Genomic DNA, 13,464 nt, shown 5'->3' on the forward strand with positions numbered 1-13,464 from the left:
TTACCTATACAGCGTCTTACGGAAATTGACTTTGTACAAGCAGCAGTTTTTTCGACATATTTTTTGGTTCTTTAAACGAAAGATTGTCAACACAGCGGTCAGAAACGGGAATGTTCTGTTTACTTCAATTCTTGTTGTTTTTCTCATAAACTACCTCGTTTTCATCTACTTCATGAGAGAATGTACGGAAATTAAACAGCCACACACGTTTTGGTGGGCATGGCCGCCGAGATACTTGTGGTCGGTTGGTGGAAAGCTGCCAAGATACGGTGATATTGAAGACCCTTCTCTTTCTATTATATTCAAATACCCCGAACTGTCTGTTAAGAAAAGATATCGTTATGAAATTAAAAACTTATCTTCAGACGGAAAGGTTAGTTCACTCAATTTCCTTCTATCGCAGTGTGGGGTAAGATGGATACCGTTAGCACCTATATGCCCCCTATTTGCTAATCACGTTTTTAACAATTAACAACAGTCTAAATAGAGTCGCGCTGCTGCGGTTATATAGTTCTGTAAATATTATTTGTTTACTATACCAAATGACGAGAATAAAAACGTGTCCCATCTTTCCCCGTAAGGTTTATAAGAATAATGGCATTTTGTTTTAAGCAAAATTTTACAACGTCTTTAGATTGACCGGAAATTGTAAATAAGTGCTATTTATATAAATATAGATTCCCAGATTCGTAGAAGCAAAAGTGAAATCTATTTTTGTCGAAAACTCTTTTTTAAGTGACAGAAGAGCGCCAGAAACAGGTTCCGTAGACTGCGACGAAAGATGTGTCGTTTCTTACAACGATCGGCTTCGTCATCTTGCAGATGCGGTTTTATTCTCAGCTTACGACTTGGCCCCCATCAAGCGAAGGTTAGTTTTAATTTGTTTAAAAAAGATTTTACCAGCATACCGTAAAAGGTACAGATACTTGAAATTGTAGATTAAATATTGTTCGATTGTTTTTAAGCCACAAGAAACAGCTTTACGTTTGGGTGGATTCTGGGCCACCTTCTGTTGCAGCATATAAAAAGCACAGCTTGTTGAAACATTTCGACGATTACTTCAATCTAACTATGACGTACAGGTTCCTATTAATATACCAAGATTAGACAGCGTTTAAAATGATTGACGTTTTTCAGAAGGGACTCCGATATTTACTTTCCTTTCGGCATCATGTCCGAGGTTTGGGAAACTATCCGAAAAAATCCGAAAATTGCCGATGTTAAAACTTTGCTTTCAGGAAAAGTGAAGGAAGTGGCTTGGGTAACGGGTGATTGCCACATGTCTAAAGGTAATTAATGTTATTGAGAAAAGCAAATCGTTAGCTATCTTCTCAGCCAAACTGCAGTTTAGAGAATGTTTGCAAAAGTCATGTTTGTATATAGTTATAGTAGGTTGGGGGACGATGAGACACCTTTAGCACCTAATATACAAACAGCCTGATAGTGTTTTGAACAATTAACAACGGTCTATGAGAGTCGTGAGAATACGATTTTATAATTCTTTAAATGTTCTTTGTTTACTACCCCACCAAATGGAACACGAAAATAGAACAAATGGTGTTCAATCTCCCTCCACCCTATAGTTTTATGACACTCTGAATGACAATATTGATAATTTTCTGGTTTATCATTTTATTTGTGATCTCTGCAATGTCAACTCTATTCAGTTTTCTTTATGAAACTTATAAATACACTTTAGAGCACCAAACAGTTAAAATCCTAAATCTGTATTACAGGTTATGGGTTCCAACTCCGGATGGTCGGTCATCTTATAGCACTGGGAGTTTCAGTCGATATATTTGGCGGCTGCGTCGCCAACCAGGTCACCGATGGTACAGATTTATCGAAGTACAAGTTTATTTTCGCCTTAGAAGAAAAACTGCATTGTCGGGATTACATTTCACAAGGAGTAAGCGAGTTTTTCTCATGCTTTATGTTTCGAATATTGGTTACAATACTTTAGTATACAGTAGTGTGGGGAAGATGGGACACTTTTTCTATTTCATGTTTTCTTGTCCCATTTGGTATTAAGTAAACAAAGAACTTTCAAAGAAATATTAAACCGTATCCCCACGACGCCCATAGACCGTTGTTAATTGTTTAAAACACGATCAGGATATTTGGATATTATGTGTTAAAGGTGTCCCTTCTTCTCCCACCCCTACTATACTTGGTATAGCACTTTAACACGTATAGGTTTGGAGGAACGCTTTGTCTAATGGAGTGGTCCCAGTAATTTGGGGTCCGTTACGCGATGATGTAAACGCTGTTCTTCCTGCTCGGTCTTACCTCTTTGCAGAAGATTTTGCGACCTTACCTGAACTTGCTAGACAACTGCAGTTTCTTTCTAAAACCCCAGAAGCGTATTCGGAATATTTCGTTTGGCGTGGCGAGACAGTAATCTTAAAAGTTCGTGGTCTTAAATACACATCTCTGGATACAGCACCCCAGCAATACGGACTATGTCAGTTATGTCACATGCTCCACGAAGACGACAAAGATGAATGGTTTTTCGGCACACGACCGATTCGCAAAGTCGCCTCCATATACGACTGGTGGTACCTTGAAAATACTAAAACTTGTCTTATGCCTGCTGGCACGTTTGAAAGTACTCTAAACCGGTGGTATCTTACTTTAGTTTTTCTCGATCATTACGTTCGAGCGCTTAGACACATTAGGTTGTATCTCTGGGCGATAATTTTTCTGCTTCTTGCAAATATAACTTATAAATGTATAGATAGGGTGGGGGAGATGGGACGCCTTTTCATTCTATTTGCTCGTCCCATTTGATAGTAAACAAAGAAAATTCAATGAATTATAAAACTGTATCCTTACCACTCCCATAGACCGTTGTTAATTGGTTAAAACACGGTCAGGATATTTGGATATTATGTGCTAAAAGTGTTCCATCCCAACCCATAGTACTATATGTCTCTAAAATGTTCGGTTTAACTTAAACTCCGAATAATACGAAACTATCGTAACCTTTGTTAACCTTATTTTAGAATTTAAATATCAAAATATGCAATCTTATTACATGCTTTAAAACTACAACTAATTAAAACTATGCTGCGCCGTCAAAAACATACACTCTAAAAAATCTTTATTCTAATTTTCAACAAGATAAAAGGGAGAATTTTTGGTGTTGATTGAAAATTGATTAAACTTTTTTTAGAATTGTAAAGTGTACGCAGACATTACAACACAAAATTTCATATATGTGTATTATAAATACAAAGTCTATAGGAATGTAATCATCTACAGGGAAAAGTCACTTAGTCACCGTGAATAGCCTTTCTAATGGTTCAAGTGTTTTCGACATTTTTCTATTGGACGGCCTGTGTTGCAGGTGTGACGACACTGTCGAGATTGAATCCTGTGGCATCCGCTATTGCATCTGCATAAACCAACTTTTTAAGTGCGTTTTTTTTAATGTACTTCTTGGATTTTGGATGGTACAAAACATGGTCACTCGAAGCTGCTCTCTCTTGTATTTGAAAAATCATATCGCTCGGCGTCTGTGGCGTAGTGCTTGAAGGCGCAGTGCCAGTAGTAGTGACTTTAACTTTACTACTGCTGTTAACGATCATGAAAAGTGCTTTGTTGCTCGCGTCTTTTGTTTGGAATGTCAAGTAATTGTTGCTCGTCGATTTCCAAACCGTCCAATCTGCTGTACTGTTTGTAACCTCAGCGTAAAGATTGCTGTTGTTTCCCAGGGTCTTCGGCCATGCCTTGGACCCAACAACACCGTTTTCGCCGATGGTGTTGCAGCCGATATCATTCCAACTAATTTTGATTTCGTCTTTTTTCTCCTTATCACGACACGACTTTCGCCTTTCCCCAGCAGACCAGGGCATCGAAAAGTGTCCACCCATTTCAAAAGCTATTTTTAAACGTTTCTTTTAAAAAACACAAAGCTTCATTTATGTATAACAGATAAAGTCGTCTCTATTCATTACTCGAACACAAACCTGTGGTTCTTATATTTCTAATTTAATAGACAAATGGGGTGCAAAACGTCCCTACATGTCTATCTCTAAAAAAGCATATAGCCATTATACCAGCCAATCCAAAATACCCAAACAGTTCTCAACCCGACCACAAACGCCTAATAATCCAGCTTTACTTTTGAAGAGTGATTCACTCACGTTGCTATGGGCATATAGTTATTTCAAAGCCAAACATTACAACTGAAGCATAATTAAGTGCGAACATGGTATGCGGACTATAAGCGTGCGACGGCATGCCCTTACAGCAGTAACATTACGCTACGGGTTATCGTTTTCAATTAGTAGGGCGGGGAAAGATGGGACACCTTTTCATTCTATTTTATCGTCTTAATTGGGAGTAAACAAAGAACAGAGAGAAAATATTAAACTGTATCCTCATGACTCCCATAGACCGTTGTTAACTGTTCAAAATACGATCAAGGTATATTTGGGTATTATGAGCTAAGGTGTCCCATCTTCCTCCACCCTACTATATTATAGATTGTTCCCAAAGCTAAAAACATAAGAAAAACGTGTTTGAAACAGAACACTCGTGTTATAACGCGGGTTTAAACAAACTTTTCATTTATTGGAATCTGGTATCTAACATTGCTTGATATAAGAGAAAAAAAGAGTATATTTTTAGATAGAGATCATGTTATTACCTTTCTTAGGCCTATATACGACGTCTAAGCCGCATAGTCGTTTGAACAAAAACATTAAAATGCTCGCAACCAAATCACGCCAATACAAAACAAACCACTAAACTTCTATTTTTCCGTTGCGCTTCTCGAGAAAATACCAATATACAACAAGGTAACCTAGATTCAGTAAATGAATTCCTACAAATACAGTCAACCTATACACGGATACCTAAATAAACAATTGCGTAATACTTGAACTATAAGTGGTGGCGCAATTGAAATACTGTGTTTATACGTATAACTGTGTACTTCCGTACCCGAAGTACTAAACCAGCCCTCAAGAGTAATTGTTCTTGTATATAATATATAAGACGTAGTTTTGAGAGCCCCTTTATGTTGATAAAATATAACCCAAAAGTAACGGGTTCGAGGCTCGACGCTACCTGGCCGGTGCGTGTATTATTGGGCAAGATGCAATCTCTGTTCGCGTTTACTCATCTTAAGAAGTTTTGTATTGGCTGAGAGAACGAGCATCAGTGTTGTCCTTGTATAAGGCAAATGGGGTTTCTATGAGTGTTTATAGTGTTTTATTTTCGATGCGCTATATGCTTCATAATGTACAGCATAGAGTAGGATAGGGGAAGATGGGACACCTTTTCATTCTATTTTCTCGTCCCATTTGGTAGAAAATTTAAGAATTATAAAACCGTATCCTCACGACTCCAATAAACGGTTGTTAATTGTTTAAAACCCTACCATGATATAGATATTATGTACTAATGGTGTCCCATCTTACCCCACAGTGCTATATAACACGGCGGGTAAACAGGTGTAGCATTTTTAGTAAAGACTACAGTTTGTTAATGCAGTTGATATACTTTAAAGCGGCCGAAACAACTAACGATCGATGTTGCTTATTGTGGTGGCATATTTCCAGGAATAGTCATCGTAAGGGTGAGCGATCTAGCGTTTTGACCAAAATCAGCAGCAAAGAACTTTCTATCGGCGTCTACCCCAACGAACTTCTTCGACATCGGATGGTAAAGCTCGGTGTCGCCCGTCCCATATCTTCGTTGGAGTTGGAAAATCCGTTTGTCCGGCATTTGCGGCGTGTCTGTAGTTGGATTGTCGGAATCGTTTGAAACTTCCAAGTCACCACATTCGTTGATGGACAGAAAGAGTCCACCGCAGTACGTTTGGAAAATATAGTAGTTGTCATCGCCTTCCGATTGCCAGGCTTTCCAAATTGCTTGACTGTTTGCAACAGCGTACACTGAGCTACCATCACACATCATTCGTGGCCATGCATTGAAACCAGGCATATGGGTATCACGAATATCGACCGAAACGGAACTCATCCACTGTATATAATTGCAGCATGGGTCACTTTTAGATTCAACTTTAGCCATTGCGCTGTTTCTATAACTTAACAAGTATAAGTTTAAAATGATTTCCTGGAAAATAAATACTTTGTAAATGATCACCCCGCAGCATTTTGGTCGTCAATCACCCCAACCAACAAAATATATTTATTAACCATAGTCAGCGAAGCAGCAACTGACCGTCTTGCAGTGCAAGTTTTGCATGGTACGGGCGTTTATATAATAGCATCAGCGTTCTTTTCCATTTTCCCAATCCGTGTTAGGAATACGTAATGAATTTTACGGGTCTGGACATTTTCCTACTGACAGCACTGCTGTACCAAAAATAGCATATGTGAACCTTTTTCAGTACCAGCGTTTTAACATTTCGTTTTACTAAATAGATTCTGCCTCGTTTTTCTTTTACACCTAACAAATCTATATGATCTTTGTTTATACATCTTTACATACCCACGAAATACACATTCCCAACTAAACAAAATAGTAATATTTGTAACCAGCTCGCTTTAATAAGACAATAAACTTGTGCTGAAAAAATGTTAGTTGCCACATATTGAAAATCTCTGTCTTTCCTAAAGTTTCAGTGTGGGCCAGATTACTTAGAGTACTGTATACGTTATTAAATGAAAGCCTATTTCTATAAAGCAAAAAGGTATGCATTAGACTGCACCAAAAAATGTTTGGGTTATAAATATTGTCGTTGAACAAAATGTGTATTTTGTGATTATCCTTAAAATTGTACCGCCACTGTTATTATTTTTAGCTTGATTTTTTAGCTGTATGAGTTTGAATTAAAACAATACAGAATGTATTTTTTCTGTATTTTGTTACAAGTAATGTATTTTGTTAGAAGTAATCGGTTTTAGTTTTTGAAAACATTTGAAAATTAAACATGTTTGCTTGTACATAACTATGAACATCGCGTTTTTCTCTTTAGCCATTTTTGGCTATTAGCCATTTTTTGGAATGATACACTATTTTTAACTTTTACTCCAGAACTTGTACAGTTGTACACCCAGTCCAGGCAATGCGCTGTGCCTGTAGTTATAAGGATATAAGCATCGGGTGCAACCAAAACGCAACACACACAATTCAAGTCAACTAATTGTATAATAAAAGGGATATTCATTACGCCTAAATGACATCGTCAGTCTCTTATTCCAATAGAATCGAAATATGGGTAATCACAATGTAATGAAAATTGTATAGGGGTAATCACAATGTAAAGAAATCGCCCGCAGTAAATATATTGAAGAAGTACATCCTATAATTAAATGTTATGTTACACCTTGTACGGTGTATACAGTTTAAAAGTTTATTAACAGATTTTTGTACGAACACTTTCCCTTTTCTCGACGTTCATTGGTATGTGCCTCGCTAAAGTATTGTTAATTACGTCATAAGCGTTGTTTCCACCAGAACTGGAATGTTCGGCAGCTTTTTTTATGAGCGAAAAATTCCCTACTTACTTTATTAGTGTTAAACTATGTCAGCAAAAGAAGGCAGTAACCTTTTTCTTACTGCTGGTTAAAAATATCTCTATAAATACAATTCTGTTCCATATGGCGCGATTGCAATTGTATTTGCTGCGGCATATATATGTTTATATACAAAACCAGAAGTTCATGCTGTTATATTCTTATAATGATTTTACCTTAGTTATGATAAATTACATAAATATCATATAGTGTTTTGGGGTAAGATGGATCAGCTTTCCATTCCATTTTCTCGTCCAGTTTGGTGGTATACAAAGAATATTCAAAGATTTCTTAACCGTATCCTAATAAGTCCCATATTAGAAACCGTATCTCAACAACTCCCATATATTTTGTTTAAAACACGACCAAGATAACTGGATATTAATTATATGCTAACAGTGTATTATTTACGTGTGTTGATTACGCCATAAGTTCTGTTTTTACTAGAACTGGAATGTTTGGCAGCTTTTTTTATGAGCGAAAAATTCCCTACTTACTTTATTTGTATTCGCGGAAGTACCCTAATTAAACTATGTATCCAAAAGAAGGCAGTTACCTTTTTCTTACTACTGTCAAGTTAAAAATATCTCGTATAAATACAATTGAGTTCCGTGATGCAACTGCAAATGTATTTGTTAGCATAAAAGCAATTACATACAGTAGGGTGGGGGAAGATGGGACACCTTTTGCACATAATATCTAAATGTCTTGATCGTGTTTTAAAGAATTAACAACGGTCTAGGGGAGTCGTGAGGATACGCCTTTATAATTCTTTGCATTTTCTTTGTTTACTACCATATTGGGCGAGAAAATAGAATGAAAAGGTGTCCCACCTTCCCCAACCTACTATATATTTTGTTATAAACCTAGAATTGGGAAATTTAAGATTGACATTTTCACATCTCTGTATAAAACAATAGGGTGGGGGGAGATGGGACACGTTTTTATTCTAATTTCTCGTCCCATTTGGTAATAAACAAAGACCGTATCTTCACGACTTCTATGGACCGTTGTTAATTGTTTAAACACGATCAGGTTATTTGGATATTATGTTCTAAAGGTGTCCCATCTTCCCCAACCTACTATATTACACTACTCTATTTTTAGTTTCTTCTCTGTTTTAGCTCTGTGAGACGATTTACTACGGCCCAATTAGTTTGTATTTTGTTTTATTGTCGTTTAGGGGTTCGGGTTGTTGTATCGGCAAAGCATAGTTTAATTTAAAAACTATGCAGTTGTCACTAAACAGACTTTTAAATAAGAATGCAAACATTAATTAACAAAGTTTTTTAACCTGTCGTAATCAACACAGAATAGTTGTTTTTTTTACATGATTTTGCAATAAAATATCAATGAATTTTAACACCATGTTTAAATTTGTAATTTAAGTTTACTCATACCGTACATACAACTAACGTACTTTTATCGGTCCAATGCACGTTCTGCGCATTACGTCATTCAGATTGTGCGTCTGAAAAGCTTGTAGGGAAATCCCGCAAAAATGCCTCTCTATAATAGTTTTACATTGTACCAGCTCTTAGAATTCAAGTTTTTCCAATCTAATAATACGAAGTTCATAATTACGTCATTTAATAATGTTGTGCAAATTATAAAGTACAACATGAGGTTTCAAATTTTGTCTGAACGCCTTTATTTATACTACCATGGGGGAAGATGGAACACCTTTAGCACATAATATCCAACTATCTTAATCGTGTTTTAAACAACTGACAACGTTCTTTGGACGTCGTCAGGTTACGGTTTTATAATTCTTTGAATTTCCTTTATTTACTTCCAAGTGGGACGAAAAATTAGAATAAAAGGTGTCCCATCTTCTCCCACCCTACTATATATTAATTTACTTACCGATTTAGCAAATATTGTCAATTGCAGTCAATTTAGATAACTATATGTGCATCAAAGAATACAATTAAACAATACATATACATTGCTAAACATCACATTTGCAAATATTTTTCAAATCAACTATACATGTTCAAATTTTGCAAGCTTTAGCAGCGTGAACATTTTTGCTAGTTTTGAAAATTTCAAACTTAACTTCAAGCTGCAAAAAGTCCCAGTGTGTTTATTGTATGTACGCCAAAGAATTTGGAGTAACAAAACAATACCTATTTCCTTTTTCTTAAACTCGTCTGGGTAAAAATATCTCGTATAAATACTGCCCGTTTACAGTTACGTAACTTTATTTGCCATGTACAAAATACATTTAAACGTTTTAACACAATTGCATGTGTAACCTGTGTTCGGGAATCCACTCTATAGTCTATACGAAACCAAAAGTACATGCTGTTATATTATTACAATGATTTTAACTTATCAAATGTTAGTTATGATAATTTTTAAAAATATCATATAGTATGTTGGGGTAAGATGGGACAGCTTTTCATTCTATTTTCTCGTCCTATTTGGTGGTAAACAAAGGATATTTAAAGAATTGGTTTATTTCTCGTCCCCTAATTAATACTCCATTTATAAAACCTCTGGAAATAAAACCTGGTAATCGTAATTGTAACACTATATTATATAGTATAGTAGGGTGGGAGAAGATGGGACACCTTTGTATTCTATTTTCTCGTCCCATATAACAGTAACCGAAGAACAGTCAAAGAATTGTAAAAACGTATATCCTCACGACTCCCATAAAACGTCGTTGGTTGTTTAAAACACGATCAGGATATTTGGATATTAATTATTTACTAAAAGTGATTATATGCTATTTAAAGGTGTAATATTTATGTGCTAAAAGTGATCTATCTCACAACACAGTACTGTATATAAAAATTGCATCAGTATAAAACGCGAACAATGTGGATTTTAATAACATTTAAAATTGAATAAGTTCTTATGTCAAAACTGCCAGCTATATACATACAGCCTCAATACACATCTAACTAAAGAAAAACCCAACGTTGGCCATACTTTTAAACATATATCCCATGTTTTCTAAACATGTTTCTAACAATTAGCAACGCCATTTTGTAGTCGTGAAGCTGCGGTTATATAATTATTTCAATATTCTTTGTTTGCTGCCAAATACGGTGATAAAAGAAAATGAAAACTTGTACCATCTTACCCTGGCCTATAGAATATAAAGGGGTCTTTAGACGGGACACCTTTAGAACAGAATTGTCAAATATCCTAATCGTGTTTTAAACAATTAACAACAGTCTATGAAAGTCGCGAGGATACGGTTTTGTGTTCTTTGTTTACTACTAAAAAGGACGAGAAAACAGAATGAAATGTGTCCCATCTTCCCCCGCCCTATACTTTATATTTGCAAAGATAACTTGTTTCGTAACTTGATAGTAGGCTGGTTTTACTTTAGTTTAATAAAATTGCCCTATAAATGTATTCGTTGCTTTTACATGACTGCATTGTTCCAGTGCCACGTTGCACATTTTGCCATATTATCTTATTCTTTCGTTTCCATTTTATGAACTAATGTATAGTGGGGTAGGGGAAGATGGAACACCTGTTCATTCTATTTTCTCGTCCAATTTGGTGGTAAACAAAACGTTTTTAAAGAATTATAAAACCGTACCCTCAAGAATCCCACAGACCGTTGTTTATTGTTTAAAACACGATTAGGATATTTGGATATTATGTGCCAAAGGTGTCCCATCTTCCCCCAATACACTATATTTACTGGAATATAGTACTTTAGAAAAAGACGTGTTCTTGTGCCACATTGCACATTTACACCTATTATCTTAATCTTTCTTTTGCATTTTATGAACTATAGTGTAAACAGCATGAAAGGTAAGATGTCCTCACCTTCTACTGTATATCAAAATACTAGGATGTGTGTGTAGTTCGCTTTTTCTTAAAACACCCTCAATTTCCAACACAGAGTGATTTGAATTAGTAATGTTTTATTTTTTCACCGAAAGCGGCATTGGTTATAAAGAATTAGCAGTTGGGCACACGCAGATTATAAAAGCTTGGTTGTTAGTATAGAATACATGGTTTGTTGTTGCCGTTTATTTTCTTGCGAAAATGCTGAGTTAAGTGTACATGGGCAAACAAAACACAACTCTTAAGCTTGATTCGCGAAATGCTGAACCGAAAATGAAGTAGCATTTGATTGCTCGTTAACAGCCGTTAACTTTCCTTCATTGTCGACTCCGATAAACTTGGCCGATTGCGGATGAAACAGCAAGCTGTCATTTGTGCCCCGTCTTAGTTGAAGTTGGAAAATCCTCGGGTCTGGCTTCTGGGGCGAACTTCCGGATGGAATTTCACCCTCACTTGTAACTTGGACTTCTCCGCCGTAGTTAAGTAGCATGTACAGGTTGGATACGTAAGTTTGGAAAATGTAGTATTGGTCAGAGCCCTTGGACTGCCACGCTTGCCAAACTGCGTTGCTGTTAGATGCTGCATAGACTGGGCTTGCTTCAAAGAAGACACGCGGGCCAGCATTCGCATTGTGTTGGTATGTATCACGTAAGTTCACTGGACCGATGCTTTGCCACTCTAGAATTTTTGCAGAAGTCATTTCGTCGTTACAATCAAGCTTACAAGTTCCGCGTAAAAAGATTTTGCTCTGGAAAGTAAGATTACATATTAATATCACCACTACCAAACGATCGTCCTATGTATCTACAGACAATCCACCACGAACACACGAGTCTATTTCGATTAACAGTACATGCAGTTTCTCTAACATATTTATGTCTAAACATAATGAACAGTATTTTCAGTTCCCTTTTCCAGGTCTCCCAAGCCTACACTATACAACCTGTTAATCCAGTGCGTGTTAAATAAGCGTCGTATTTTTTCACCTGCCTCATGCAGCGTCATCGCTTTTTGGTATTTGTCTCTTCATTCTTACCCTTTTTTATTTCCAAAAATTTTCTGAACTTTGAGGAATTAAAAATCCCCAGAAAACCCTGCGAGAAAGGGGCTGCATATTTCTGCAAAATAACAACTCACCCTTTTTCTCACTGATATCCAAAAATACCGCCTATATAAACGAAGAGAACACGCAATGGCGAAATCGACTTTGTTAGCAGCTCACGCCCCTTAGACCCTTAATACAAGCAGCACACGAACTTGATTAAAAATGGCTGCGGTGCGGTAAATTAAAAAAATGTAAAAATATTTTATAGTGTAGTTTTTAATGGACCTTGTAATAAAGCAATTTGTTTGGCTCCAATTGTCGCATTAACGTATGAACTCGTATACCTTCCTTTGTAATATAGTAGGGTGGGGAAGACATGGGATACCTTTAACGCGTAATGTCCAAATATCCTGATCGTGTTTTAAACAATTAACAGCGGTATATATGGGAGTCGTGAGCATACGGTTTAATAATTCTTTGAATGTTCTTTGTTTACTACCAAATAGGACGAAAAAAATAGTATGGAAAAGAGTCCCATTTTCCCCCACCCTAATATATATAAAGATATTTTATATTTTTTCCGGTGCAGGAGAGGAATTAGATTTTTACCTTCTACAAAATAGATAATTATTTTAGACAGTTCATTAAATAATTCTGATGAATATGAAATATTTCTGTAACGGTCGATATAGAGTATAGAGGGACCGTTATTTTCCAAACTTATATATAGCACCCGTTAGTACTCAAATGCTATATTTTCTAATCTTGTTTTTAACAATAAACTAGTGGCGAGACTACGGTTACATAACTCTGAAATGTCTTTTTTACTAACAAATGGGACAAATAAGAGAATGAAAGTGTGTCCCATTTAACCCCACCCTACTGTATGTTAGTATATACATAGGCTTCTATAAGAACAAAATGGCATTAACGAACATTATACTTTTAATGCAATGAATTTCAGTTATCTTCAATATTTTTATAACATTAGACTTATACCATAACTATTACTTAATTATTTTGGTCACTACATTCTCTGCACGCGTTTCCACGCACCGACTTTTTCTTACTTTGATGCGCTTGGTTAATTGGTTGCGCTTTTCATTATCC

The 13,464-nt window shown here is 36.1% G+C and overlaps 1 protein-coding gene across 1 annotated transcript in view; it reads left to right on the top strand.

Annotated features, from left to right (window-relative positions):
• The window catches only part of LOC100182826, a 3,300-nt gene extending 217 nt beyond the window's left edge, over nucleotides 1-3,083 (top strand). The window contains exons 2-7 of the mRNA XM_018811913.2: nucleotides 1-373; nucleotides 678-868; nucleotides 966-1,082; nucleotides 1,138-1,289; nucleotides 1,737-1,909; nucleotides 2,197-3,083. Coding sequence (XP_018667458.2) covers nucleotides 1-373; nucleotides 678-868; nucleotides 966-1,082; nucleotides 1,138-1,289; nucleotides 1,737-1,909; nucleotides 2,197-2,790 — 1,600 coding nt within the window. The 3' untranslated portion in view covers nucleotides 2,791-3,083. The remainder of the gene's footprint in view (nucleotides 374-677; nucleotides 869-965; nucleotides 1,083-1,137; nucleotides 1,290-1,736; nucleotides 1,910-2,196) is intronic.
• Nucleotides 3,084-13,464: the final 10,381 nt, after the last annotated feature.

The sequence above is a fragment of the Ciona intestinalis genome, chromosome 5, assembly GCF_000224145.3.
Source record: "Ciona intestinalis chromosome 5, KH, whole genome shotgun sequence".
Taxonomy (NCBI): Eukaryota; Metazoa; Chordata; class Ascidiacea; order Phlebobranchia; family Cionidae; genus Ciona; species Ciona intestinalis.